General features: G+C 38.8%; 6 protein-coding genes across 11 annotated transcripts; 2 read left to right on the top strand and 4 right to left on the bottom strand.

The window, feature by feature from the left end:
• Positions 1-1,242: 1,242 nt before the first annotated feature.
• Positions 1,243-5,726, top strand: LOC121777129. Of its 5 annotated transcripts, none has more exons than XM_042174269.1 (9): positions 1,243-1,539; positions 2,718-2,804; positions 3,120-3,272; positions 3,388-3,493; positions 3,601-3,783; positions 4,085-4,250; positions 4,364-4,689; positions 4,795-4,884; positions 5,368-5,726. In XM_042174269.1, exons 2-9 carry the CDS (start codon positions 2,790-2,792, stop codon positions 5,436-5,438), a joined length of 1,110 nt encoding a protein of 369 aa, XP_042030203.1. In that variant the 5' UTR covers positions 1,243-1,539; positions 2,718-2,789; the 3' UTR covers positions 5,439-5,726. The 5 variants fall into 5 exon arrangements, with proteins under 5 accessions (XP_042030203.1, XP_042030205.1, XP_042030206.1 ...); XM_042174271.1 differs by having other exon boundaries at positions 2,380-2,804; XM_042174272.1 differs by having other exon boundaries at positions 1,243-1,657.
• A 118-nt stretch (positions 5,727-5,844) lies between these two features.
• Positions 5,845-9,341, bottom strand: LOC121777128 (long chain acyl-CoA synthetase 4-like). Of its 2 annotated transcripts, none has more exons than XM_042174267.1 (17): positions 9,177-9,341; positions 9,041-9,104; positions 8,863-8,952; positions 8,670-8,775; positions 8,439-8,515; positions 8,323-8,362; positions 8,147-8,241; positions 7,898-8,065; positions 7,686-7,796; positions 7,509-7,596; positions 7,371-7,437; positions 7,191-7,266; positions 6,993-7,110; positions 6,660-6,905; positions 6,418-6,557; positions 6,168-6,350; positions 5,845-6,087 (listed from the first exon to the last, which is right to left on the bottom strand). In XM_042174267.1, exons 1-17 carry the CDS (start codon positions 9,329-9,331, stop codon positions 5,932-5,934), a joined length of 1,980 nt encoding a protein of 659 aa, XP_042030201.1. In that variant the 5' UTR covers positions 9,332-9,341; the 3' UTR covers positions 5,845-5,931. The 2 variants fall into 2 exon arrangements, with proteins under 2 accessions (XP_042030201.1, XP_042030202.1); XM_042174268.1 differs by having other exon boundaries at positions 6,258-6,350.
• A 387-nt stretch (positions 9,342-9,728) lies between these two features.
• LOC121777967 (non-specific lipid-transfer protein-like) lies at positions 9,729-10,326 on the bottom strand. Its single transcript, XM_042175312.1, has 2 exons — positions 9,972-10,326; positions 9,729-9,893 (listed from the first exon to the last, which is right to left on the bottom strand). The coding sequence occupies exons 1-2, from the start codon at positions 10,295-10,297 to the stop codon at positions 9,887-9,889; spliced, it is 333 nt and encodes a 110-aa protein (XP_042031246.1). The 5' UTR covers positions 10,298-10,326; the 3' UTR covers positions 9,729-9,886.
• Positions 10,327-10,588: 262 nt separating this feature from the next.
• LOC121777965 (beclin-1-like protein) lies at positions 10,589-14,883 on the bottom strand. Its single transcript, XM_042175311.1, has 10 exons — positions 14,584-14,883; positions 13,786-14,150; positions 13,454-13,624; positions 12,999-13,123; positions 12,770-12,818; positions 12,400-12,558; positions 12,233-12,318; positions 11,956-12,027; positions 11,390-11,539; positions 10,589-11,023 (listed from the first exon to the last, which is right to left on the bottom strand). The coding sequence occupies exons 1-10, from the start codon at positions 14,732-14,734 to the stop codon at positions 10,789-10,791; spliced, it is 1,563 nt and encodes a 520-aa protein (XP_042031245.1). The 5' UTR covers positions 14,735-14,883; the 3' UTR covers positions 10,589-10,788.
• A 356-nt stretch (positions 14,884-15,239) lies between these two features.
• On the top strand, positions 15,240-17,515 carry LOC121777320 (replication stress response regulator SDE2-like). The gene is made up of 3 exons (XM_042174541.1): positions 15,240-16,128; positions 16,547-17,108; positions 17,222-17,515. Exons 1-3 carry the CDS (start codon positions 15,386-15,388, stop codon positions 17,366-17,368), a joined length of 1,452 nt encoding a protein of 483 aa, XP_042030475.1. The 5' UTR covers positions 15,240-15,385; the 3' UTR covers positions 17,369-17,515.
• Positions 17,516-24,131: 6,616 nt separating this feature from the next.
• On the bottom strand, positions 24,132-27,238 carry LOC121776879 (putative RING-H2 finger protein ATL21A). Its single transcript, XM_042174032.1, has 3 exons — positions 26,944-27,238; positions 24,384-24,950; positions 24,132-24,301 (listed from the first exon to the last, which is right to left on the bottom strand). The coding sequence occupies exons 1-3, from the start codon at positions 27,236-27,238 to the stop codon at positions 24,132-24,134; spliced, it is 1,032 nt and encodes a 343-aa protein (XP_042029966.1).
• Between the last annotated feature and the right edge of the window lie 434 nt (positions 27,239-27,672).

Raw genomic sequence — 27,672 nt, 5'->3', positions numbered from 1 at the left:
GGTATCAAAATCACGCGTATATAATATGATTCGTTGATTCATCGTTGGCAAGCACTATAGGGTATCAAAATCACGCATGTCATAATGTATAATATGATTTGTCGATTCATCGCTGACAAGCACAACTGAGTATCAAAATCACGCGTATCATACTGTGACTTGTCGATTATCGTTGGAAAGCATTATGGGGTATCAAACTCACGCATATCATACTGTGATTTGTCGATTATCGCTGGAAAGCATTATGGGGTATCAAACTCACGCGTATCATACTGTGATTTATCGATTATTGCTGGCAAGCATTATGGGGTATCAAAATCACGCGTATCATACTGTGATTTGTCGATTATCGCTGGCAAGCATTATGAGGTATCAAAATCACGTGTATATTGCTAGCAAGTATAGTAAGGATTAAAAGTAATTGATAATAGTAAATGTGTGTATATCATGACTACACCAGCACGCAATCTATTAGTACTCTCTTTAATTCATTAAAACTGACTTGTATTTCTTTTTGGGATATATCACCTAATTGAACACTATTACTCCCTCCGTCCCGTGCTACTCGCACGTTTGCTTTTCGGCTAGTCACAAAGTCCTTACACTATTTATAATTTAAGTTAGAATTAATGCATTTAATTAATATGTTAGTTTAAGTTAAGAGCTCTTTTATTAAGTGATGTCTCATTACACCTAAAATTCTTTTTTAATTACACAAAAAAATCAATCCTAAATTTACGGCCTAAAATGAAAAGTGCGAGTAGCATGGGACGGAGGGAGTATTTAGCAAAAAAAACATCTTTACTATCTCTTATTTTATTATTTTTTAACGTCTCTATTTTATTTTCTCTCCTATATTATTTTATTTCTATCATTTCTGAAAATCTCGTATCCAATATCTCTGTTAATAGTACTATAGAGTAATACTCCCGCCGTCTCACAAGAATATGCACTCTTTCCTTTATAGTCTGTTCCACAAGAATATACATTTTCTAATTTTGGAACCAAAAATTAATTGAGACTCATTATCCACTAATAATATTTTAATTATTTTTCTTCTCTACTCTTACTTTATTAATTTTGCATTAAAAATTCGTGTCAAATTCAAAATGCATATTTTTTTTTAGGACGGGAAAGTATTGATTTTATAACAACAAAATAGAGATTATCAGAGTCTAATTTTACTCTCTCCCACGTTCACTTTCACTGTTCACAAGCCTATATAAGTCTCGCTCTCTCACTAAACTTTATGACAACAATAAAACCCCTCACAAGATTCAGCATATCCACCATTTTTACCAAAGGCAAAATCCTCCATGATTCTGACCAACCACTACTTTCTTAGTTTCCTCTCCCTCAATTCAAAATTTGCTTCAAATTTTCTCTCATTAAATAACCAATTCAAGTTTTCTGCAAGAATGCAACTTTAGATGGACTCCAGGGGAGGAGATTTCTTGAACTTTTAGTTTTGAATTGCACCTTCAAGTCTGAAACTTTTCTGTGACCTCCTTGCTCATCTCAGTGTTCTTGGTTCAGCTCGTAAGTTTCTTTGCCCTGATTAAATCTGCTTATTTCCAAACTGGGCGTGCATAATTTGTCAAAAGAATCATAAAGTTTGGATCTTTTAGGCGTTTGAAGTCGAAAGTTTCTTCAAAAGGTAAATAACTTGTTTTATAATTATTTTCTATAATTCGGTGATGACATGCGCCTTTTAGATTCTGTGGATCTTTTATAAGAGGTGATGTAGTGCATAAGAATGAGCTGGTAAACTTGTGTATTTTGATTCACAAAATCAGTCTACATTTATAATTTATCAAGTAGAATCAAGTAACAGATAGGACAGATTTCATAGCCAGCTCTGGATTATGAAATTTTCTGAATTTTGCTACATCTTTTTGCTGTGGAAGTGCTATTTAATTCAGTTGCTTATTTTTTATGGTTGAATTATTGAAGTAACTGATTTTCATTTCAAAGTTTGAATCTTGGTTTAAAATGCGCCAGATCTTTTCTCTTAAGTTCTGCCAAAGTAATTCACCGAGGCCAATGTATATTCTTTTTAGGATGTATTATAAATTTTTGGTTACCTTGGGGAAAAATGAAATTCTATTGGCAGTGCTTTCTTCAGTATTTTAGTTCCTCGCGTAAATAGTTCACTGGACTTTTTCCTTTCTGGATTCTTGTTCAACGATGTAATTTGTATGGTTGAAGGTAGTGGTTCTGTTAATGCTGAGATTTTCATATGCAAGGCAGTAGTTTATTTCTTTTCAATTTAGATTGGATAAATATCTTGTGTAATATGTATGCTTTAGTGCTTTGAAATCTCTGGAATTGAATAATGGAATAATTACTAAGAGAATGAAGGCCTGGATTGTTTGTTAGTATTAATGAGGATTGCCGACTCTCTTAAGCTTGGGCATGATCTGTATGGCACCAGTGCAGCTAGAAGTTGTACATCATCATGTTGAGCTCATAATGTTGGCTTATGCCGGTATCATGCATCCTGAAATCCGAAGACCAACTAGTGGATTGCTTGAACATACTTTTCTTACTTCAGCCTGTTGTCATTTGCATATTCCTCGAACTGTATTTTGATCAAATGAGTCCTAAAAGAATCTGTATTGACCAAGATATGGTAACCGTGCATTTCTCTATAGATGGCAACTGGCAAGTGAACCATGGATGTAAAAACTAGTTAACTCTTGAATTTTCTGTTTCAGGTGGAGAGTGGAGCAATACCACCCATTGGATAAACAGTTTCATGAAAAACTGCTCCCGTCTTGCTTGTTAAAATGAAGAACGTGCAGGTTGAACTCTTACATTTTAATAATCATTTTCTACTATATGAAGGATATAAGAAGTGTTACAGAAGTTATTACTAAAAGTGTTTCAGATTACTATGCCATATAATGCTTGTGATGTGGTGTCTATATTTTCACTTATTAAGGTTGAGATTATTTTTGTTCCATTTCATGCTTATCCTCATGCATGATCCCCCATGAAAAAGGCGCCTAGTCGATTTTATACAGCTTATATTCAGATTCCGATCTGATCTCAGTTAGGAAAGACCCTAGAGAAAGGGAGAGAGAGAGATCATTATCATTCTCTTTTTGTATTCTCAGGATCAACAGCAAGACATCAAGCCTAATATTATTGCGCATGATTACCAAACTGAGCCGCCAAATAATGCCACAGAGGCGGCTATACCAGACTCAGGTTCAGTCTCGGCATCAAGCAATGACAACAGAAAAGTATCCCGTGAGGATATCGAACTTGTAAGGCTATAATTTTCTCAATTCTTTTTCCCGTCTCTCTTTTCCTCCTCTCCTTAGGGCTTCAACTATTAATGCTGAGCTGCATACTGATTTTTGTTGTTTTATTCTGCTGCAGGTGCAGAATCTAATAGAACGATGTCTACAGCTGTACATGAATAGAGATGAGGTGGTAAAGACCCTACTCAATCGTGCTAGAATTGATCCTGGTTTCACAACATTAGGTAGGTTAGGTATTCTGTTTAACGCGTTGTTAATTAGACATTATACCATAGTTATAATAACTTAAATCTATTTACTCATTTACCAATATATTTCTCTGTATTGACAGTGTGGCAGAAGTTAGAGGAAGAAAATGCTGCCTTCTTCCGATCCTACTACATAAGGCTTAAGTTGAAAAAACAAATAATTTTATTTAACCACTTGCTAGAGCATCAGTTTCATCTAATGAAATACCCTGTGCCTCCGAAGGTTCCATTAGCTCCCATGCAGAACGGAATCCATCCAATGCCTGGTAAACCTTTTCTTCTGATTTGGAGCATCATAACCTCAATTTGTAACATATTTTGCTTTAGTCCCATCAAAAAGATTCATTTGTGAAGGTTTAGACACAAATTAAAGTTGCCCAGTTTGGTCTTTACCATCAATGATGTCTTTTTTGGAGCATGGCTAGCTTTCTGCTGGCTGTATATTCAAATAGAGTAGGATATCATACAAGAAAAAACAAGGCAACTACCAACTGGAACAATGGTCTCGTGTTGTATTTCCTATATTATATCGTCATCGTTATTCAGTGTCACTTCTTTGCAGTGCAGTCACCAACTTGCCAATGGGATACCCTGTTATACAGCATCCTCCCGTTCCAGCTACCGGTCAACCTCATATCGACCCTATGGGCTATTCAACATCTAGCTGTCACATTGTCAATGGTGTTCCTGCCCCGGGAAATTTTCATCCTATGCGAATGAACTCTGGGAACGAGTGAGTCCCTATTCTGAACTTCATTTTCTTGTTTGGCATTTGGGGTATGAAAATAATTCTCAAGTTTCAGGATTTTGTTTTGATGACTTCTTGCTCTCATCCTTTCTCTGCAGTATGGTGATTGACACAAATACATCCGATGTATCCCCAATTATGCCACCAAACAATGCGATGTCCTCAATGTCGGATATACCTGTAAGCCCTACATCAGTGGCATCAAGCGGCCATTTCCCGTTTAGCACATCGGAAATATCAGGCATGGGGGTTGATGCTTCGGCACTTGACACAGCTTTTACATCTGATGTGGCAAGTTCAGTAGGACTGCAGCTTCCTCCGGATAATGGAGTTGGAAATTCTAGAGATTCCCTCAGGTCCTTGGCTCAGATTCCCTGGAATTTTAGTCTTTCAGACCTGACAGCAGATTTATCAAACTTGGGAGGTAATTTCTGTTTAGTTTGAAATTTTATTCTTTAATACAAGACTGTAATGATCCTGAGTTCTCATATTTTATGTGATTCTTGTTGTTAAAAAATAATGTACGCAGATTTAGGAGCTCTCGGAAACTATCCTGGCTCTCCATTTTTGCCTTCTGATTCTGATATTCTACTTGATTCTCCAGAACAAGAGGATATAGGTGAGTACCAAAATTGCCCTTTGCTTGACTACCCTTTGTAGATCAAAATGTTGTTTTGGATCATGGATGACATAGAAGTGCGACTTGATGATACTTTTCACGAAAAACCTTAATGATCTTCAAAAGTTAACGTTGTAGACAATAACTCTTTTTCATATTCCCAACTGCATGAACTTACCTTTCTATTAATTTCCTTTGGCACCATTTGCAAGCGTTATTTGAACCCCCAAAGTGTACTGTAGAAGGTCTATTTGTGGGTGCATTTCTAGTTTTGTAGACATTTCTTGCATATAGCCGTTCATTTGACCTAATGCTTTGATACATCCCACATTGGTTCACACGAAAGTGTGTAAGCATATAAGTGAGTCAACACTTCATTTGATCATGGTTTTGGGTTAAGTAAGGGCTTTCTATCTTATATTGCTATCATGTTTGCTTTGAATACTACAACTGGTTCCTTACTCGTGTCTGCCTTTGTTTCAGTAGAGGAGTTCTTTGTCGATTCTGATTCTGTGCCAGGGCAATGCCCACCATCGGATGAGGAGAAGTCGTAGCTGGGGACCTCAGTTTGCTGAAGTTTGCCAAACTTTAGTCTAGTTTGAGGTTATGTTTACAATAAAATCATTAAAGGATTATCTATATTAGGATACAACGATGAGGGCCTAGTTTATAACAACGTTTAGAAACCACCAGAGATATCGGAACATTAACCGCTCCATCTCTGTTGGCGTTGTAGAAGCAGGCGTTTTAGTTCCCACCCTTTTGTGGTGGATGTTGTTGTCCTAATTTCATGTTTTGATGGATTTTCGCACCACAGTTTTTTATAAACCAAGGTTTTATCATGCTGTGCTTACTTTACTTTTCTCTACTGGAATAATGTTGTTGCATTTTGGCCGTGTTTCTCGTGTTTCATTTCATATGTTACGTGTATAGTGATGGTGTTACGAAAATGTTGTAGAGGTGTAAATGCATGGTATTTGAGATGATTGGTTTCTTTTCTGATCTATTCTAAAAGGTGCATAAATCACACTCTTCTCTGTATCTCTCTCATTTGGTGTTCTTGTACATATCTTCAATGGGCTTCTGGTAATACTTGAGAAACTTGTTCCTCTTCTTCTTGTAAGTCGGAGTTATAAGATCGCGTTCCATGTCAAATGGCACCGGCTCTAGATACATGCCTTTGATAAACTCAAATCCCTTCAGCTGCAAAAGAAAAAACATCATTTTCCACAAAAAAAAACCCTTATATCTTCATTCTTCAACCATCATAGTCAGAGACAAACCTTGTTCTCTTTCCCAGTCTTTGTCAGCTCTCCAAGAATGTAGTCTATAGCTCTTGTATCTCTGCATATGGCACTAACATCTCCATCAACCTTGTTCTCTTCAGCCCAGCGCTCAAGGGAATCAAGGTTGGGGTTGACAACAGCAACGAGGAATGACTCGTAGCTGCTGCCATAGATCCATATCTGTCGATAAACATGCATCAGAATAATCTGATCATACAAAAGAATTGTGATATAGCAGAGAACTTACCGAGTCTATGGTGGATGCTAGGGAATAGATGCCTTCCAAGTTCTCGACTGACACGTACTCCCCCTGCGAGAGCTTGAAAATATTCTTCTTCCTGTCAATGATCTTCAAGCTCCCATCTGGCTGCCATTCACCAACATCCCCTGTGGTAATGCACTGCCTTATTAGTACTAAAACGACGAGGTGTTTTTTCAAGAATCTTGAATGATTTCTGAACTAGCTAGGTAGTGAACCTGTCTACCTACCTGTGTGGAACCATCCATCAATCATGACCTCCTTGGTGAGATCTTCGCGCTTGTAGTAACCCGAGAACAAGCATTTCCCTCTTATGCATATCTCTCCACGAGAAGTTGAAGATAGAGCGTTATATTCCATATCAGGAATAGATTCTAGGCATATGTCTACAACTGGGAGGGGAGGGCCAACTGTGGCCACCATACTTAGGTCATCTGGCCTAGCAACGAACGATCCTGCGCAGGTTTCTGTCAAACCTGCATCGCAGTACCACTGTTTTGTCACAATTCTTAAACACACAGGTGACTTATAGTAATCATAAAAAATTTATCCGCCCAATCTACCATATCCTTGTAAGACATGAGCACAGGTAACAACGCGTAGATATGTCTCCACGTTGGGAGAGAGAGGCGCTGCTCCAGATAGGATAAGGCGCAGTTTTCCTCCTAGGCCTTCTCTGACCTGTTTATTAGGGTGTAGTAAGTTTGTTGAATTTGAAGGCGAAAGAAAAGTTCATACGTTGCATTGTGCAATTAAATTACCTTCTTGAATACAAGTTTGTCGATTTTTGGAGCTGCCTCAGAATGCTTGTACCCTTTGCTCATGTTATGCAGCTTGCTGCATTTTTTTTTTCAAATGCAGTGTTATATGTAAGAACTACTATTAAAGTTTTGTTCAAATTCTTTAAGTGGATGAATGGAGCGAGCACATTCGGTACTTACTAGGCATAGGCCGCGTTGAAGAGTGTTTGTCTGACTACACCAGCTGAAGAAATCTTCTCCATCAATCCTATACAGTTGGCCAAATCATTTTACATGAGCTTCTACTCTTTCAAGATTTTAGTACATGATTTGTTATACCTGTGTATATCTTGTCTAGAACGCGCGGAACAGCACATAGGACTGTCGGTTTGAGCTCTTTGATGTCGTCTAGAAGCTTCTTAATATCCTGATGAGACCACTCACTAACATCAGATAAGATAATTTCAAGAGATGCTGCAGTCTACTTTGATTTTTTTTCTATATTCCAAAACTTGCCTTATGCCAGAATCCAATCGAGGCGCCCTTTGAGATGAACAGTTCTTCAATAACGCGGTCAAATATATGTGCCAGTGGGAGATAGGAAAGGAACACATCTGCCTCACTGAACTGTAAATGGAAGAGAATTGGTAAATAGAAGAAGAAATTATGCTATCTTGTGTACCAAAGTATTTATTTTTATATATAAAAAAGTATGAAAAATGTCACACTTCTTCATTTATGCTCTCTAAATGGTGATTCACTCCAGAAATAACTGACAGAATGCTTTCATTTGAGATCATCACTCCCTTTGGATCGCCTGTCGTCCCACTAGTGTACATTATTGTGCAGATATCGGCTTTTTTCTTCACCGGGATGTCGTATTTCTTGCTCTTTCCCTGAGATAGCCGCATCGTATTACAATAAAACTCTTGTTTGGAAATCATGATAGAAGTTTATTAGGCCTAGAGGAATTATACCAGAAGCAAAAATTCACTCCAAGAATATATATTTGTGCCAAAACTTGCAGCAACCTCCCTTTGTTCTTGAGTTACCTCTCCAAAGCTTACAATAGCTATAGGATGTTGTGAGTTTCTGGTTATGTATCCTTCAAAAATCACACACATATACAGAATCGACAGAAAAAAAAGCTTACTTTTCAAGTATTCTTCAGAGCTGGGAAATGTTTTCAACAGCTGCAGCATTGATGATAAGACAAGTCATTTATTTACCTCAATTAAGCAAAAAAAGTGGGGAAAGAAACTGCATTACCTCAGAGATTTTGGTTTCTTCTACAAAAGCAATTGAGATCTCGGCATGGCAGATGATGTATTCCACTCCACCAGCACCTGGTATCAGAAGCAGAAGAGACGGGAGAGTCCAAAATTAGTCAATTGTCGATATCATTGTCGGTAGTGATGCTGAATCTAATGAATGATCATATGAAACTACTTTTCTGTGTTGATTTTGGAAGAAGAGTGAAGGAGATGGCGCAGAGCGTACCTAGAGTGTCGTATAATGGCACACAGTAGAGACCGTGTGCATTGCATGCCTGCATGCTTACAACCCAACGCGTGCAATTTGCACCATAGATGCCACATTTGTCGCCCTGCATACATTTAGAAACTTGTCATAATTCAGCATAAATTTTTATCTTGAACTCAACATTTGGTAGGATATATGTGAAAATTCTTACTTGAGTGACACCACAGGAACGGACAGATGCACCGACTGCTAGGACTAAATCGTACACTTCTTTGTAAGTTAACCAAACGTATTGGCCCGCCTGCCAAAACATGCTTAAACAAACTGTGACAGTGGAACTACAAAGCATTTTTTGAGAAAATGCATAAAAAATCTCCCTATACTAATACCTTTCCATCTACCATTTCTCTTTCACCAAGCATTTGGTTATTGGGGTATTTCTCCACAGATTGGCTGCAAAATATGCAAACATTATCAATTAATTATTGCTAGTTTCTCTATTTTGTATACTGACAAAGTCCTCACCAGAAACTATCCCAGCAGCTCTCCAGGCCTTGTGGCAACGGCCTGAATCCATCTTTGACAATCACGTTTCTGTAAACCGGCCCAATTGATGGCTTCCCGTCTTTAGCTTCTCTTGCCTTCTCAATCTCTATGATGAACTTCTTAGTTTCTGCCATCTCTATCTAGTTTTTTTGCATGCAAAAGTTGAGTATTAAAAATGCCTTCTTATAGGAGGGATAAACTGAAACTTCAGTGGAGCCTTTTCAAGATTCTTGGTGACCAAAACATAAGTTTCTGCTTTTATTTTTATTCAAAGCCAACCACCCTACTATAAAATTGACAGTAGTTTCTTCAAGAAGAAGGAAACAAATGTTTCGTCCATGCATATGAATTAAAAAAAAATAAAATTAAAAATACAGCAGATATATTTGATTCAGTTCCATAAATGTTAGGTAAATCTGATCAACCCCTTTTTATCATCACCAATATTAATATTCTCTTATTGGTTTACTTGTTCCTCATTTTAGTATAATCCATAAGGCATAAGCACTGTTTATACATGTAAAAAGAGGAAAAGCAAAAGGCAAATATCTTTTACCCAAATGTTTATTCTCCATCTCAGCAAGATCTATTACATCATCATATTATAACAACTTGTTTGATTTATTTATTTTTTCACAAACAACTAAAGATTTGTCTCGTCCACCAAATCATATCTCCATCTTCATAATCTAAACCCTGCAATCATCATCCAAACAAATCACAGTCAAAAGTGAAACTGAACATAGTTAAAAAAAAAGGAAAATTGTTGCTTACTTGGAGCAATCATAGTCTTTATCAATGGGTGGTAACTCAAGGTTTGATCCACATTTCTTAGGAAGAAGAGGGATGAGCTTGGGATCATACTTATAGGAAGAAAGAGCTTGCTTCACACAGTTACAAATGGCGGTTCGATCTTCTTTGGTTTTAGCGTGGCCACTTAAATCATTCACCCCTTGGCAGCACTCAGGGGAGGCGTCTTTCCCCTGCATGTACCCGAGGCAAGGCGCTATGTCCTTCACAACCAGCTCACATGAAGGAGCAGAGAAGACGTATTTTGAGACGAAGAAGAGGAGGGCGAGTATGTAAAGAAAGCGACTCATTTTGATGTGTAAACAGAGGAGTTTCAAGTGAGGCTTATATAGTTAGCTAAATTTGTTTTTGTTAGTTAGTTGAGTTTGTTTAGTGATAGTTTCTTGTGTGGCTTTCTTGATGTGATATTTGCATGATCTTCTGATTGTCACCTTTTTTGTGTTGTGCCAGAATTCAAGAAAACATGGCTTCGTTTCATTTACTGCTATCTGATTTGTAAATTTCACCCTTTCAATCTCGATATACCTACACATCATCAAACTTTTAAATCACAGCTTGATTACTGAATCGAGCATGATGAATTCAAACAACGAAAATTATTAAAATTAGAGCAATCTTATCATGTCAACAGAGAAGAAGTAAGATTACACTGTGCTAGCAACTCAGAAACTGCATTTGTGGTACAAGTTGGAGTTGCCACTGCCTATTTATATTACAGCTGTTTAATCACATTGTGCACTGTACAACCATGGTCTCTAACCTTTCTATATGAGCAGAAGATTTACTTTGACTGTAACCTGGTATCGGCTGGTCGTTTATTGTAGATCGACCCAGCGCTTGAGACGTCAGCATGGGTTGCTACGGAGGCAGTGAGCGGCTGGAAGTTTGTATTCCCAACAAACCAGTAGAGAGCCCATTTGAGATCACAAAGGGTGTATTTAAGAGCTTTGGTCCAATACTCCTGCTTATTGAAGCTCTGTGTTATGGAGTAATTTTCCACTTTGTCATTCTCAATTCTGTGAATACATCATGTGAAAGTCAGAAACCAGAGTAGATTGGTAAAAGCTCTCGCACAACATCATTGTTCTCATTAAGCTTCAAAAGTAATTTTAGGCCCGACTAATAAAGCTGCACCGCAACTGATTGCGATTAGTTGGTCAGATGAAAGCAAGCACAATAAATTACGCCAGCTTAACGTTAACTTAAGAGAATCAGCTGAGGAAACTAGAGACTGCAGCGTTTCTGGCAGAATGGTATGTGTTTCTTGAGATTGGGGATGCTTCTGATTTTACGAATTCAGTAGCTAGTAGCTACTTGGACTTTTTGAATGAACAATTAAATGATACCACCAATGTAATACATGTATATGCAAATCAACTTACTTGTAAGGAAGCTTGAAACATTTTTCTGGAGGAATGTTGTTTTCCTTATCCTTTGAGTTTGCAAATTCCGCAAACTCCTTTAGACACGTTAAGAATAACGTCATAGCTTTGTCATAACGAGTGCTCCAGAATACATTCACAGGGCCAAAGCTGAGAAATAATTAACATTATATGTGTCAATATGCAAGTAAGATCAAACACTTGTGCTTAATTAAATATACAGCAAACCATGTGTCCACTGTCCCGTTAAAAAAAGAGCAGCAAAATTGTTGAAAAATGGCAGGCTACATCTGTAAGGTTTAAAAAAGAATGAGAATATACCTAGATATGCACAAATAAATGGAACTAAAGGCACTGTCTACAATTAGACATTAGATCCAGAGAAGGTTGCAGAATAAAGATGCAATTGGAATTATTGGATTCTTACAACATGAATCATTATGAATTTATGATATACACAATAATCAACCCCGCTACAAAATATCAATGTTTTACTACCCTTTTGGATGTGGCCAAAGAATAATGTCAAATTTGGTGAAGAGATGTGGGCATCATTTCCGACTTACAGCTCATAAGTATTGTTGCTGCTGTCCATTATGCGAGGATAACTTCCCATTGGAACTATTTTAATGCGATATCTGAAAGCAAGAATTACGGAATAACAATTGAGAAGGCAGAGATTTCAGTTCTATGAAAATAACACTCAGATATGCTTGAGCAGAAAATAAAGGATAAACCAGAAAGGTAACATAAATTTTTGAACTCAAAGTTCATTGCTAGATACTTTTACAAAGTAGAACATCAGAAAATAATATGCAGACATTTGACATTATAGAAGGATACAGAAACTTTGGTCTGAAGTATTGTGCCATCGTATGAAGGAGAAGGCAAGCTTGTCCCCAAGCAGCATTTATCTCATCCCACTCAACCTAACAATATTCCACAGACCAGGTGAAAAAGGTGGACATTTAAAGAAAAAATAACATAATTCATTTACACAGTTAATATACCTGAACTTTAGGAAGTCTTCCCAGGCGAAAGTTGTTGATAGTTCCAAATTCTCCATCATACCAGATCGGGAAGGCGTCATTTAGCACATTGGTGCGCTTCAACTGCTCTAAGTGAGCTTGTGAGACCTCAATCTTCGCCAGAATTGCATCCCGCTCTTCCTAGCGACCATACATTTGAAGCTAAATGATTTTACAGAACATATTTCTGAGAGAAAAAAGCTAGGACAGATAGGAGAAAGGGATCTTTTCTTTTCAAGCATCTCTATCTTCTAATCTTAAGGAAGCATGGAAAGTATAATGCCCTTAAGGAGTGGCTGCGAGGAAGAGCAAGAACAGAAACTAAGACTCAAGAGGAGCTACTGAGATAAACCTGATGAGAGATCAACTGAAACTGGAAGTTATTGAACTCCTGCCAGTATCTGTAAAAGATATAACACTATATGAATAATCCAAAGGAATTGCAAGAAATATGGCAACAAAGAAATGGAAATGAAGAAGAATGAATGAACAAAAATATGCACATTTTTCTCAGACATCACCACAGAAACAACTCAAAGGCACATGTCCCAGAATAATATAATGAAGTTTATTGGCATTACCGCTCTTCTAACTCTTTGAAGCGGCTAGACTTTAACTCCAGCTCATTTAGTTCAGCAGTTACTTCAGCGCATTGTTTCTCTGTTTCTGCAATTGCTGCTTCGAGCTTTCGTTCTTCTTCTTCTATCTTATAAGTTAACCAAATATGACATAATCAGTCTTTGAATTCTAGTTAGATACTAAAGGGCACACTTCCCACAAAGTTACTCAGTGCATACAGCATAAAGTGATTAACTATTTCCCCTTTGACATTGATTACATAATTTCTGGAGATACATAAGCATGATCTACAGTGTATTTCTATTTCAATCATGAAGATTTAACATCAACAAATAACTTGAACATTCTGCTAGATGACAGACAAACTGGTAAACAAATATAGCACTGAGCTCCATAAAATTCACATATACAAAACAAACACGACATACTAATTTCAATATGATCATAGAATAAGCACCTTCAGTTTCTCCTTAAGAAACTCTGGTTCGCTGAGCACAGTTTTGGCTTCTCCTTCCAATCTTTGAAGACACATTTCATATGATTTTATGTCCCTATTCACATCTTCAACCTCCTTATCAAGTTTATCAGACAAAACACGCATGCACTCCAGACACATAGGCTGCTCAACCTGAACATAAGATGTACAGAAGATAAAGGAGTTTGGAAATTGTTAATTGCATGCCGCACGCTGAACATGAAATGTTTGAAGTCAAATTAGTACAATGTGGAATCTTAGACAATGTGCCACAAACTTTTGCAAAAAACATGAATAATATATATTATGTGCACCTGTGTTTGTGTAGTGGCAATATCAAATGCACGATTCAGGACTGTTATTGTGGAGTGGAAGCCAGAATTGAGTGGTTGTGTAGGGGAGCTAGTGGGTCCACCCTCAGGTGACGACAAGTTGGTCCCACCTCCATCAACTCCAGGTTCCGATTTATACACTGAAGCAGCTGGCGGAGGTAACACAACAAATGACTCGTCTATTGCCTTCCCAGACTGGCTAGCATCTGGGTGCATTGCTCCCCCTCGAGGGCGAGGAGGAACACCAGGGGTCTGATTCCTTTGTTTTGGCAACACAACAAATGAGTGGTCCATCCGTGTTGAACCAGAAACACTACCCGTTCCAAGGATTGAAGAACCTTGCATACCTGCACAACACACACCAAAAATCTCAATGCAGAATACTTATACTCATCAACTTGCACCTAAATAAAACTATGCAGTTCCGATAGAAGAGGGCATCATCTACATAGTTGACAAAAATAATGCTAAACTCACATATGAGCTAAAGCAACTACACATCATAGCTATGCCCTAGAAGCACAATAAAGCACATACTTTTACAAACAATGAACTAAACTAAACTTGTAAATCAATCCTGCTCAAACAAAATCTCGATCACTCGAAAAAGTAAAAACTAAGAAAACAACCAGTTTAGCTAAAAATAAGCATTTTTTCCAAAAATATTGTTCTCCGTCACTGTACAATCTAAATATAATATTCTATCAACCACAATTTCGACAATCAACTCGAGTAAAAAAAAGAACAAAAATTGAAACCCGAGAATCATAAAATTGGAACCTGAGCCGGGGAATCTGTCGGCATAGGAATCGACGCCGACGATGCAGAGACTCTGGCGGCATTTCTGGCAGAGAAACCGCGGGAGATTCGGGTCGACCGCCAGGATCCGACCCTTATCAGAAACGTTGCTCGCGCTTCCGTTTTTCTTCATATCAAATTGAATTTTCTGTATCCCTCGATCCGTTTGAAATTCTTCAATCAAAATTTGGATGATGAATATTTGCTTAGTTCGCAAAGCAACAGAATAGTGAGATATCGTGCATCCAATGGAAATATTTTTCCCTAAAATTTGGACAAATAAAAGAAAATAAAAAGATTAAGTATAACGAGTATTTTAACATTTTTAATTCTTAATTAAGATTTGTGTACATATAACCCATTTTTAACCCTAATTAATATTTGTGTATAGGAATGGGAGTTAATTTGTTTTTAGTGTATGCACAATGATGCGTGTTGAAAAATAGCTCATTTCTTAAAGGGCTTGAAAATTTATGCAAATTTATTTTGCATATGAAATAAATAAAATAAAAAGAAAATAAAGTAGAAATAACATAAGGAGTCTTATTGGGCTTACAGTCTCACTAAGAAGCCCAACCAACTATAAGGTTTTGAGCAAAGCCCAGATATTTTTTGAGTGTTCATATAATCGGAGAAGCATTAAAATTGGTAGCAAAGTTGGGAGTGATTTCAAAATCATTGTCCGGTTTCCTCCTTCAATCAGATTCCAAGTGCGCGCACGTTAGCAGAGAAGAACAACCGTAACCTTATCAATCCGTCGAAGATCGTTCATCACAAGTTATCAATGGATGCGTTCGAGTCCGAGATTCACCAGGTGTTTGTCAAATTGCTAGATGGGAGCCACCGGATCTTGAATTTTGCCGCGCCTTCCGTCTCCATCTCCGTCCTCAAACGCCGCATCGAAGCCCTAACCTCCATCCCCTCCGGCCTCCAGCTCCTCCTTAACAGCTCCCGTATCCTCGATGACCACCAAACCCTAATCCTCGGCCAGAATTTCCAATCTTCTGAAACCCTAATACCTGATTCCAGTTCCGAATTAGGCCAAAATCGAGGCTTTACTCGATCCCGTTCTGATGGATTTGGGAATTTTCCTGTTGTGCTGAATTTGTTGCTGAGGCTAAGAGGTGGGAAGGGGGGATTCGGGTCGTTGTTGAGAGGGGCGGCGACCAAGGCTGGGCAGAAGAAAACGAACAATTTTGACGCTTGTAGGGATATGAGTGGGCGGAGGCTGCGGCATGTGAACGCCGAGAAGAAGCTGGAGGAGTGGAAGGCGGGGGCAGAGGAGAGGAGGTTGGAGAAGATGGCGGATGAGTTCCTTAAGAAGAAGGCGAAAGAGATCAAGAAGAGTGGCAAGGGAAATGGGGGTGATGGTGCTGAGAAGTATGTGGCTAAGTATAGGGAGGATTCGGAGAAGTGTCGGGAAGAGGTAGAGAGGTCGGTGCGCGAGTCTGTTAAGGGATTGATGAGCTCGAAGAGGAAGAACCAGGATGAAGGGAATGAGTCTGCGGCGAAGAAGTTTAAGATATGGTATGGAATTTCTGAAACTCCGCATTATGATGCATTTGCTTTGTGATTGTTTGCATTAGGTTGGTATGAGTAAATTTATTTATCGATTTCTGCAATTATAGGGTGATTAGTTAATACTAGAAGGCTTGATTAATATGCTGCAATGGGGTGTTTTCTATGACCTGGGTTATCGCCTTATCGGTGAAAACAGAAATTTGTTTAGTTCATTGCAGCTTAATTTTTTGCCCTATGCTGGTTGTTTGAAAGAAGATTATAGTTTTGGTTTCAATACCATTCGTTTATATCTGAGGCTTTTGTTGTAGTTTGATATATATGTTATGTATACCAAGTGTGGGGAACCATGCTCTGAATCTCGAGTATGTTTATGTGTTCTGTCCACAACATTGGTCATAATTGTTGAATGCACTTTGTTCCTCAGGTATGGTAAGAGAAAATTGGGTGACAACGACAGTGATGAGGATGAGGATGACGATGAAGATGGTACATGCGCAAAAGAAGAGAAAAATGAGGGGTCTGTGATAATAGATGATGGGAATCATTCAGATTCAAGCAATGAAGTAGGTGGAATTTCAGGTTCAGTTGCTGGTGGGGAACTTGGTGCTGGAACTATTGAGCAAGGTTCCTCTGGGATTTGCTCGGAGGAAGAAGGTAGCGAGGAGTCCTTAAAATCGACAAAAGGTCTCGATGGCTGTGGTGAAGATGGCGATAGTAAAAATGGGGATACTCCTGTGATAACGATAGAGAGTCCCAAAGAAAGTAAAGACAATAATGGAGTCGTTTCTCCCAGTGAATCTCACCCCAGTGAGGTACACGAACTGGTTAGCCAACCCCCTGGTACCTCTGGTTCAGAGGATGAAGTGGTTCTAGCTGCAGAAACAAGAGGAGTTTCTGCAGTGGAATCAGCATCCGCTGCTGCAACTCTTGAAAATGTAGAGAAACCTCTTAACTTTGATGATTATAATTCAGCTGCTATGATCGAGGTGCGTTTCTGTTTCTCTTCTGCTGATGATATGTCAACCTCAGTTGTCATGTGTATTTCTGTAAAGTTAAATGTTATTGGCAACTTATCCTTTGTTTCATGGATCCGTTGCAGGTTCTTGGCTTGGAACGGTTAAAATCAGAACTTCAAGCGCGTGGGTTGAAGTGTGGTGGCACTCTGAAAGAACGTGCAGAGAGGCTTTTCCTTCTCAAAACCACCCCGTTGGAGATGCTTCCTAAGAAGCTGTTTGCCAAGAAATGAAACCCTAGTACTCCTTGTCTTTCTATGACGGGGAGCTATTCTACTGTTTGTATCGAATAGATGATGAAGTCGTCACTATTTACTGATGATGTATGTGAATTTTCAGTGTGAGCTGTTCAAAGAAATGAACTTTCTGCTTCATATTTATCTTGTTCTTGCAATTTAAACTTGGTAATATTTGGCTGATATAATTAATTACTGTATTTATTTTCTTGTACATTTTGGTAAAATAAGGATGCTTTTATATTGCAGTTTTGCAAAACATTCAAGAACAGGTATTAAATTCCAATTTACTTATAATATTTTATGTTTGACATTGGCCTTTGAAATAAGTCCGTTATATTGTTGTTGCTAGAACATCTTCAGCGTATAATTTTAGTAAACCTATATTTAAGCACCAGAGCTGCAATCACCAATCACAATATAATTAAATCAGAAAATATTTTACAATTTTAATCAAAAGCAAGTCAAGTCGGATGAAGAATCATCAGACGAAGCTGTGGCTCCCTCTTGGACTTGAGTCGAAGATATGACTGAAGAGTCATCAATGGAATCTGTCGCCACGAGCTGCAAGGATGCTGAAGCCATGACTCAGACGAAACCATCAACGACATCTGCAGCCAAAACATTGTAACACTGTTATTGCACTAACTCACTCCTAGAGTTTGTTGCCAAAAACCGTGCTGAAAATGCAACGATAAATCAGCAACCTCTGCTGTTTCCTTTGGAACTAGGATCAATCTATGCCAACTGAAGATCACCATCACAGCCATTGTCCACATACTCTAAAACCTGCGAAACCCGGACTTGCAGACTGTACATCCTTGATCTCATCCATCATAGAAATTTCCAATGCAGATGCGACCGAGGTGTTGAGTTGCTCAAGCAGCATATCCCAGTGAGATTACGAGAAATCGGGCTTTCGAGAAGGCAGCTTAAGAAGGTATAATTCTGATAGCTCACGGCAACAAATGGAGAAGACGATAAGCTCAAGAGCCTCCTTGGAAGGAAGTTGCTTGGGTCTTAGAGCTCTGTCTGCTGCTGAAAAATGCGATATCTTGAAAGTAGAACTCCCCAGAAAAAGGGAATTTCATATCATAGCGGATTATGTGATGAGCAAATCTCGAAACAGACAGCAGAAACTAGCAGAAACATAAACAACTTGAGTTGCAATAAGCCCATATTGTTCAGCCATTGGTCACATTTTGGAAAATTAGCAAAGATATGATGAAGGTTTAAATGTAGCACAGATTTTTAATATTTATGCGTCAAAGCACTCGATGACTAGAAGATAAGAGGTTTCTCCATCAGCTAATGCGTTTTTGTTTTAATTTCCATACTTATCCAAAGATATGTGTAAGAGATCACCCATTTATAAAAGTTCATTTGATAAACTTGCAAGCTTTGGTGGTGATAAAGTTACTTTCACTCTCTTAAGTGGATTTTCTTTTCAGGACCTGATCTTGGAATGCAAGAAAACTTTTCATACAAATTCATAGCACTGACTGTCTGATATATAACACACACTTATATAAAGAAACACACACACACACACAAACATAGGAAACAGAAATGGGAGTTCTACAGATTGGGCAACTATTGCTTTTCAGTAGCCATTGATCTATGCATTCAGCATGAAAAAGGTGTCCACATTGACCCAAACTTCTCACCCTATCTTTGCCATGGTATTCTTCAAGGCATATTGAGCAACACATCAATGCTGTGTCTTGATTCCCTTCATCAATGACCATCACTTGTGAGAAACTCTCCACTTTGGAGGCCTCGGCGCTGGTGGGCCCGCCTGCAGTGGCTGGTGGTGGTGGTGGTGGTGCTACTGTTGCTGTGGTGGAACCTTCTGGGATGTTTCGGGCCACTGTGGTGGTGCTGCCGCCACCGGCTATGAGCTTCAGAAGGCGAATGATGCAAGCTATGCTGAAGAATGTTGTGAGTATAACAGCTAAAGGAATGAAGACAGATGATCCTGTGATGAATTTGGCCAATCTGCTCTTGGTTTCACCTGTGAGAGTTAGTGATTTCAAGAAAGATGATTATACTAAAACCAAACTGTCTTACATCATGATAAATTCAGAAAATGTTGAAGAAAGCTGAGAATTGATAATTAACATAACTTAACCTTGTTTATCTTGACCATAAAGCAGTTCACAATGTTGTTGGCAGCTAGGAAGATTCCATGTTAGTTCAAGATGATCAATATTCTGCCAATCATTGTCTTCATTTAACAATGGGACAGGGATCATCGAGCTAACTATTGGCCGGCATCCTAGCCCTTCAACATGTCCACTTGAATCTCTAGTCATCGCCACAGTTGCTTTAGTGGAGTTGCTCAGGCATCGGATCTCATACCGACGTGTAAAGCGATTTTTGTCACACACGAAAAACGTGTAATTCTCAACAGAGAAGGCAGCTAGAGGAGACACAGAAAAATTTGTCATGAGCATTCTTGGAAGGCAGTTTTTTGCATATGTCAGAGCTATTATTCTGAGATTGTAGTTGATATCAGTGACATAAAAATCACCAAAATGAGGGAGATTTATCACTGTCCGGCCATCATCACCACATCTCAGATTGATGGAGTTGTGACAGTTTATTGGTGGCTCGTCCGTTTCTAGCTTGAAAGGGTGCTTTATTGGGAAGGAACTGCTTCCACAGCTTGAATTCAGGCACAAATCTTTGGAGTGGATTATGACAGGGGAAATTATGAGAATAATGAGAAAAGTACGCTTGATTGTAAGATCCATAGTTTCAAAATCTGGAATTATTTTCTGGGTGATTAAGCTGCAAAATATGGCAGCTGAATAATGCATGTGGGAGAGAGCAAACTAGAGACAAAATAGTTTTCTGCTAATATATATCATAATCTTAATGTTAGTATTAGAAAAAAGCAAGCATTGACTGATCATGCAGTGTTATTCTGTCATCTTAAAAAGAAGAAGACAAAAGTATCATTTACAAATAATGCACATAAAGTTGCCATTTTATCACAACTTTACATCAACAAATGGAAGTCAAATACTTTTCAATGCAATGATCAAGTGCATTTAGTTATCATGAAAATAATGGTGACACCAAGTTAAGACCATGTCCATCTAGAGGGCCTTTATTTCCAAGAAAGGTAGAAAATTGCCACTCTACTCTCTGCGGTGGTGGTGGCAGCGGGCTGTTGTTACATTTGGGCTGCTAACATGGTGTACGGAAAGTATGAGATGCGCAGGAAGCTGAATGCTTTAGTAAAACTTTGTGATGTTTTAGTTTTATATAGTCACAGCCAACTAGTGCCCCAAACAACAAAGGGTGCCACACTAGGCTCAGGGCCAGGTGCGCCAGGTACTAGGAATGAACTGCAAAGATAAAATTTACATATCCCAAAACCAACAAAGAAAATACACGTGAAAATTACAACGTATCAAATATAATCTACATATATTTCACAGTCTCTCTATCTCTCTGACACACACACACATTATACATCAAAGATTGAGTTCCTGCAAACTGGACATGTGTTGTTATCTTGGAACCACCTATCAATGCATTTTGAATGGAAATAATGGTGGCATGAAGTTATGCACCTGATTACATCTTGAGGACTATATTCTTCAAGGCATACGGTACAGCAACTACCTTGTTCATGTCCCTCGAAACTTCCATGATTCCATTCAACAAACGTCGAAAAGTTCATGGTTTTCAAGCAGGCCTGCTGACCATCAGGGACCATCATAGCTTCAACGCTAACCAATCGTGGCTGCATTACACCATCACCAGCGTTGGTGGTGGTCGTAGATTGTTGTGTCAGAGCCACATCCCTCCTGGTGGATCTTGCTGCTGCTACTCGTTTGAAAGATGCAATCAGAAACGCCACCACTATCGCCAAAGGAATCAATAAGACGAATTCAACGTGTTTGAACGTATTTCCCTTGGATCCATCTGTCATGATTTATTCTTATATTAGATTTTGGATACAACAAAGATAGTTATACAATAAGTCAATAACTATGTAAATTTTTTGGACAAAATTAGTTTAAACTTGCTCTTGAAGTAATATAGAAAACAGTTTCTACCTTTTCCCCGAGGTCCAAATCCTTCACAATCAGCACAACTTGGAACATTCCATCTCAACTTGAGTTCACTAAAAGTATCATTCTCAAGAAGAGGGAATTCCTCAGTACTAATTTTGCTGCAGCCATAGAATTTCATCATTTCTGAAGACGAAAGCTGGGAGCTAACAACAGTAACATTAGGAACGATGCTGAGGCAATTAATCACTTTAAATTTGTTCATCGGACTGTCACCAGGGAAGTTATAAAATGTAAAGTTCTGGTAATCATATGCAGCTGCAAAAGGAGAAGAAGAAAGGTTCAACTTCATTAGCCGCTTTACAAGGCAGTTTTTAGGATCGAGAAGTGTGACTGTTCGTGCAGAATAGTTGACAGAGTTGACATAGAAATCTCCTGAAAAAGGAATACTCAGAACAGTATTGGTTTGAGAAATGCATGTGAGGTCTATGTAGTGACTGCAAACTTGAGGCCGTTGGCCTTTTAATATGAAAGGGTATTGTATAGAGTAAGGATTGCTACCACAGCGAGAATATGGACAGTTTATGTTGAGGGCATGGATGACTGGATCATCGAGGAAGATGAAGATGAATACAGAAAAGGAAAAATTAAGGATTCTCATGTTGTTAACTGATCTTTTTACAGTGCGTTTTTGATTGATCTTTATTTCTACAAGGGATGATATGTGCAATGCCAAAAACATTACCTGTAAAATTCCCTAAAGTCAAGTCTGAATGAGATTGATTCATTACATAAGACAAAATGGTGTCATGTTTCAACTATTTTAGCTTGAGTTATAACAAGGAAACATATGTGAAAGACAAAATCAGGTCTTTCTTTATTCTTGTTCTATCTTTCTTCTAGAAAATATATTACTCTATCTGGTGTTTGAAGGATTCAACAATCAAAAAGCTACACGCACCGTATGATAACACATATATATTTCGGGAGAGAGAGTTTTTCTTGCCATCGTTACATGTGATTATCGTGCTTCTCATTTATTTAAATCTATGTCGAAAATGGTTTTATACATTGGAACATTTTCTGAGCAGTTTATCTGTCACAACGGGAGCTAGTTCATACGTTCTCCGAAAAAAATTCAAAAACTAATCAGCAATACCAAACTATAAAGAAAAGGAAAAAAGGAAAGAAAGGGAATGCCTTCTCATTGCTCTTGAATATCAGATTCTTCACAATCTTTACACAAAAAATAAAATGGTTACAAATTTGTCATGTTTTAAAACTTGAAGAAAATGCTACAATTTCTCATCTAACAGAGACACTCTGCAAATAGGGCAGGTGCTATTCTTTCGAAACCAATGATCAACACAATCAGCATGGAAGCGATGTTGGCATAGATTTATCTGCCTTACCTTCTCGTTGGCACAGTATTCTTCTAAGCAGATCGAGCAGCCATTCTTCTCACTCTGGCCTTGAACTCCACTGCCATTAGTCTCCATGTCTATCAGCTTGCAGCATGACTTAATTTGGGCATCATCAAGATATGTTGCATTAGTAGCAGCCGGAGCTGCATTCAACGTGGTGGATGAAGTTCCAAATTCAGCCATGATCCTTCTACGAGCAGTTTCAGTGTCTATTTCTCCAGTGTAATTGTCCATTGTGTACGAGAAGCATGCCACGCAGAGGAAGACCACCATCAAAAGGAAAGTGATAGCTGGTATCATAAGTATAAAACCAAGTATTAATCTCAGAACATTCATCATTCACATCCACCTGCAAAAAAATTTAAATTTTCTCTCAATGCATATTCAAGAACATAGATTTACTAACAAAATCCACAAACAAAGATCATATTCATAGTCAAGATTCATGGTATAACATAGGAAACTGAACTTATTAGGTGGGCTGAGCTAATTTGGAGTGAGTAATATTCACCCTTTTCTCTTCTTGGAACAATCTTCTTATTTATGCAACAACTACTATTCTTCCAAAATAACAATTTTGGACTATCTATTGCAGTTCCATATGTAATGAAACTTATTTTCTTGTGCCTCGTTGTATGTATGTGAAGCTGCCGGCCAAAGTAGAATCTTTGGAGTGTGTTTGAAACATTGTTGATATCACGTTTTGGACACTGGCAGCGCTAATAGCTCATTGCTATTAGCTTTGAGTTTTCCAATGAAATTTACGAGGGAGAGAGTGAGAGAGTAGGACAAGATTACCTTGTTTGACAATTAACCTTGTACTTCCCCAAAATAGATGACGAAATATGCTGTTTCATCAAATAATCGTACATCACGCAAAGATCAATCTCGATATCTTCTTGTTCTCTGCATCAATATAGTGACTGAACCATTAGCTTTCCTTCATAAAATATCCATGATTGTTGGTTAAGACCATTTGTCTCTGTCTAATACCTTCAAGAAATGCATTTGTCATTATTACATAGTGTGGTTGAAACATTTGACAGCAGATCATTGTTTGTGGTTAGCATTGCAAGAAAATTTCTTTGTTCTAACATCCTTGATTCGTGGGAAACAACTAGATATTTTGTCTCAAACTATGCATTCATCTTCAGACAAAATGGGAACTTGGCAAATATACACATTTTAGATATCTCAATAGAAAAATAGATTTTCTGATCTTTCAAGTATTACACTATTGACTAATAAGCCTCTCCTGTAACAAATTCAAGCAATAGCCGCAATCTCTAGGCCGAAGCCTGAAAACAGCTAAGGTGCATTTGAGATGCTAGTAGGTGCATTTGACCTATTCGCCTTGAGTTCCTTCCTAAACATTGAGATGAAACTCACACAGCAGCCTATGCAGATTATACCCGGCACTATTATTGTAGAGTAAACGATCATAACTAAGGCCATCCAAACAGGACCCGAAACCACTCCTGCGAAAACAAACTAAAACACTTCATTCCAAGCTGCATTGATGGTTGATGAAGGTAAACACTATGAAAAAATAATGTTTACCTGTTCCCATATAAGGGCAACTCACACAGCTACCGGCACGCCATTCCAAAGCAAAATCAGTCTCGTCTCCAATAAAATCTGGTGGAACGCGCCCTGCAACTGCCACAGATGAGGTAACAACCTCCTTGCAGCTATACATGTCTGTCATCGTCTGCCTTGAAACTGCGTGAGTAGCTACTACAGCACTCGAGGAGTTGCTTAGACAAGCAATGGTCGGAAATCCTGTCCGAGCAATTTCTTCAGGAGGGCAGCTGTAGAAGGTGTAGTAAAGAAAATATGCAGCCTTCCCAGGTTTGAACGACGAATAGTTTGAGGCCATGAATCGCTTAGGGAGACATTTCTGAGGGTCATAGAGCAAGATCAGAGGGTCTTCTTGTCCATAACGTATGTCTCGTACGTAGAAATCTCCGAAGTTAGGAAGGTTTATGATCACTGCACCTTCACTGCTGCATCTGAGATCAGTATAGCTGCACTGTGGAGTGTGATAGCCTTGTATTCTGAAAGGGTATTTGACAGGCAAGGTGTTGTTTGGACAATGTGAAGTTGGGCATAGGTTGTTAGAGTTTCCTGATAAGAATAGATTGAAGAAAATCAAGAGTTGAAGAATATCCATATGCATAATTAAGATTGAGGTTTTAACTGGAAGAAGAATAAGAAGGTTGTTGTATAAGTCTGCATCATAAACATTTACTAGTACTACTTTACATGTAAACTTGTTTAATATTTTGTCTGATGCCCCATATTTTATTACTCAGGCCTGCTTAGAGAGTAAAGACAAGGGAAGGTAAATGTTGAGACATTGTCAACTTTTGCTTTAGTCTTCTTTATTTTTCTGGATAATATTTTTCTTTTTTTCAGTTGGAAGACTGTTCTGCCGTTTGCATGCTGCAAACTAATTTATTGAATGTTTTAGTAAAACTTAGTAGTTGGGAAAAATTTATTCTGGGAAAGTGATAGACATTTTTCTGATTTCTCATTCCCTTCATTTTAGCATGAATTTGCTCTGATATCATGTTAAACATGAATTGAAAAGCTATGATAATAAAATTGAGTTCAATGGAATGAAAGCAATGTTGACACTCTAAGCACTCTAAGCATTTGAGTTCATCTTTTGGACAATAATCAACTAGGCATATCGAACATTTGACATCATTAGGTCCGGTAACATGTTTGCTTCCGCCTAGTACAATTTTCTTAAATGACTTGATGGTTGTCTCGTCGAGACCCACCATCACCAGTGAGGACGCCGGCACAATGGCAGCCATAATCCGCAGAGCTTCCCTATTCCAAGCTGCCCACCTTGCCTCTATCAATCCGAAGCATAGGATGATTGGTATCACTATTGATATTGTAAAAATGGTTGTGAATAGCTGAAGCCCTCGTTTACCTGTGCCTGTAGTTAGATCATAATTTCTCACAACTTTGATAAAAACTAATCTCACAACAAATAAATATTGTTTTAAGTAAGTCAAGTAAAAAGAAAATAAAGTAAAAAGGAAAAAAAGTGGAGATATGAAGAGATAATAAAGTAAGAGAGAATAAATATATTGGTTTTTTTTATCAAAAAAGGAAATAACACAGTTACAATGGGACAATCCAAAAAGAAAAATATGTCTCTGTTAGAGGGAAAGGCTGTCGGCTTTATTGAGTACTGAACTGAAAGGAAAATGAATATGAATATGAAAGAACTATCCTCGCCAAGGAGGCCTGCGAATACTTCGCCCAAAATATTGATCCCCAAAGATGATTCTCCCCACTTTGAGTCTCTCTATATATAGGCGATTACAATGTTAATATAAAGGAACAGAATAACAAATTTGACTAATGAATAAAGACTTCTTGACTGTCGAGATTTGATGCTGATGCAACTACTTTTACTCCCCCATTTCCTCACTTTCAGTTTGCTGAACTTCTTCCTCAATATCCTCACTTTCGGTTGGGTAAACCACTCTCCTGCTTCCACGTGTATATACCTTCCACACTCCCCCTTTATCAACTGCCCTGTCGGACAAAACAGTCTGGTCCCCAAGGCGGAAGTAAGGAAACTGTCTGCGTACGTCAGCCACGTCCATCCACGTTGCCTCGTCTTCTCCCAGACCTTCCCACTTTATCAACTGCCCACCCGCGCCTCAATCGCAAAAGGACCAAAATATCGTAGAGCCAGTTTTTGGTTAGTGGAAGTAAACAAGGTCGACTGTCTGTAAGGTCTGAATTTCAAGAAGACCGAGTCGCCTACTGCATATTCAACATCCCTCCGATGTCAATTAGTTGCCACGGTCATACGATGTTGCGCGCGCAGCAAATGGTGTTTCAAAAGGGCAAGAGCCTCGTCCTTGGAGCGGAGGCTGTCGACAATGGCATGTGAACGAATCTCGCCAGGGAGGAAGTTGTGAAGAGTCGGCGGCGGCCGGCCATAAACAACCTCAAAGGGGGTCGTGCCCGACGCAAAATGCACACTTGTATTGTAGCTATATTCAGCCCATGCCAGCCAACGGTTCCAATTTTTTGGTCGATCGGAAGAGAAACAACATAAGTAAATCTGTAAACAACGATTTAGTACCTCCGTTTGGCCATCCGTTTCTGGGTGATATGCGGAGCTCATCTTGAGTTTGGTACCCGTAGCTCGAAACAACTCCTGCCAAAATGAGCTCAAGCAAAATTGGGTCTCGGTCTGAAACGATGGATCTTGGGATGCCATGAAGCCTCACTATCTCTTTAGTGAACAGGTCTGCGATCTGTTTTGCTGAGAACGGGTGGTGGAGTCCAGTAAAGTGGGCGTATTTGGACAAACGATCCACTACCACGAAGATGCAATCCATCCCACCTGTCCTGGGAAGACCGGAGAGAAAATCCATGCTAATATCTTCCCAAATTCGCTCCGAAATAGGGAGGGGTACTAGCAGCCCTGCCGGGGACTGCGTGTCAGACTTATGGCGTTAGCATGTTGCGCAAGCCGCCACAAAATTTGTGACATGCTTCATCATTCCTGGCCAGTAGACGTTGCTCGCGAGGCGTCTATAGGTGCGGTATGCGCCAGCGTGACCTCCACTTGGTGTGAGATGAAATTTAGCCAGGAGCTTAGGAATCCAAGATGATTGGGCTGGTATCACGATGCGGCCTTTGTAAAACAAAACGCCATGGATGAGTTCATAATGGGCTGCTACCGGCCGATCTCCCTCAAGGTCAGCCTTGATCTTTGCCAAGAGGGGATCAGCTGAGATCGTGGCTTGCACCTCGGACCAGGCCGGCCAGGTTGGTCGTGATAAGGTGGAGAGCTAGCGAGTCTCCT

Source organism: Salvia splendens, chromosome 18 (assembly GCF_004379255.2).
Source record: "Salvia splendens isolate huo1 chromosome 18, SspV2, whole genome shotgun sequence".
NCBI lineage: Eukaryota > Viridiplantae > Streptophyta > Magnoliopsida > Lamiales > Lamiaceae > Salvia > Salvia splendens.
The sequence above is the reverse complement of the archived record's forward strand: the minus strand, read 5'-3'. Positions and strand labels throughout refer to the sequence as shown.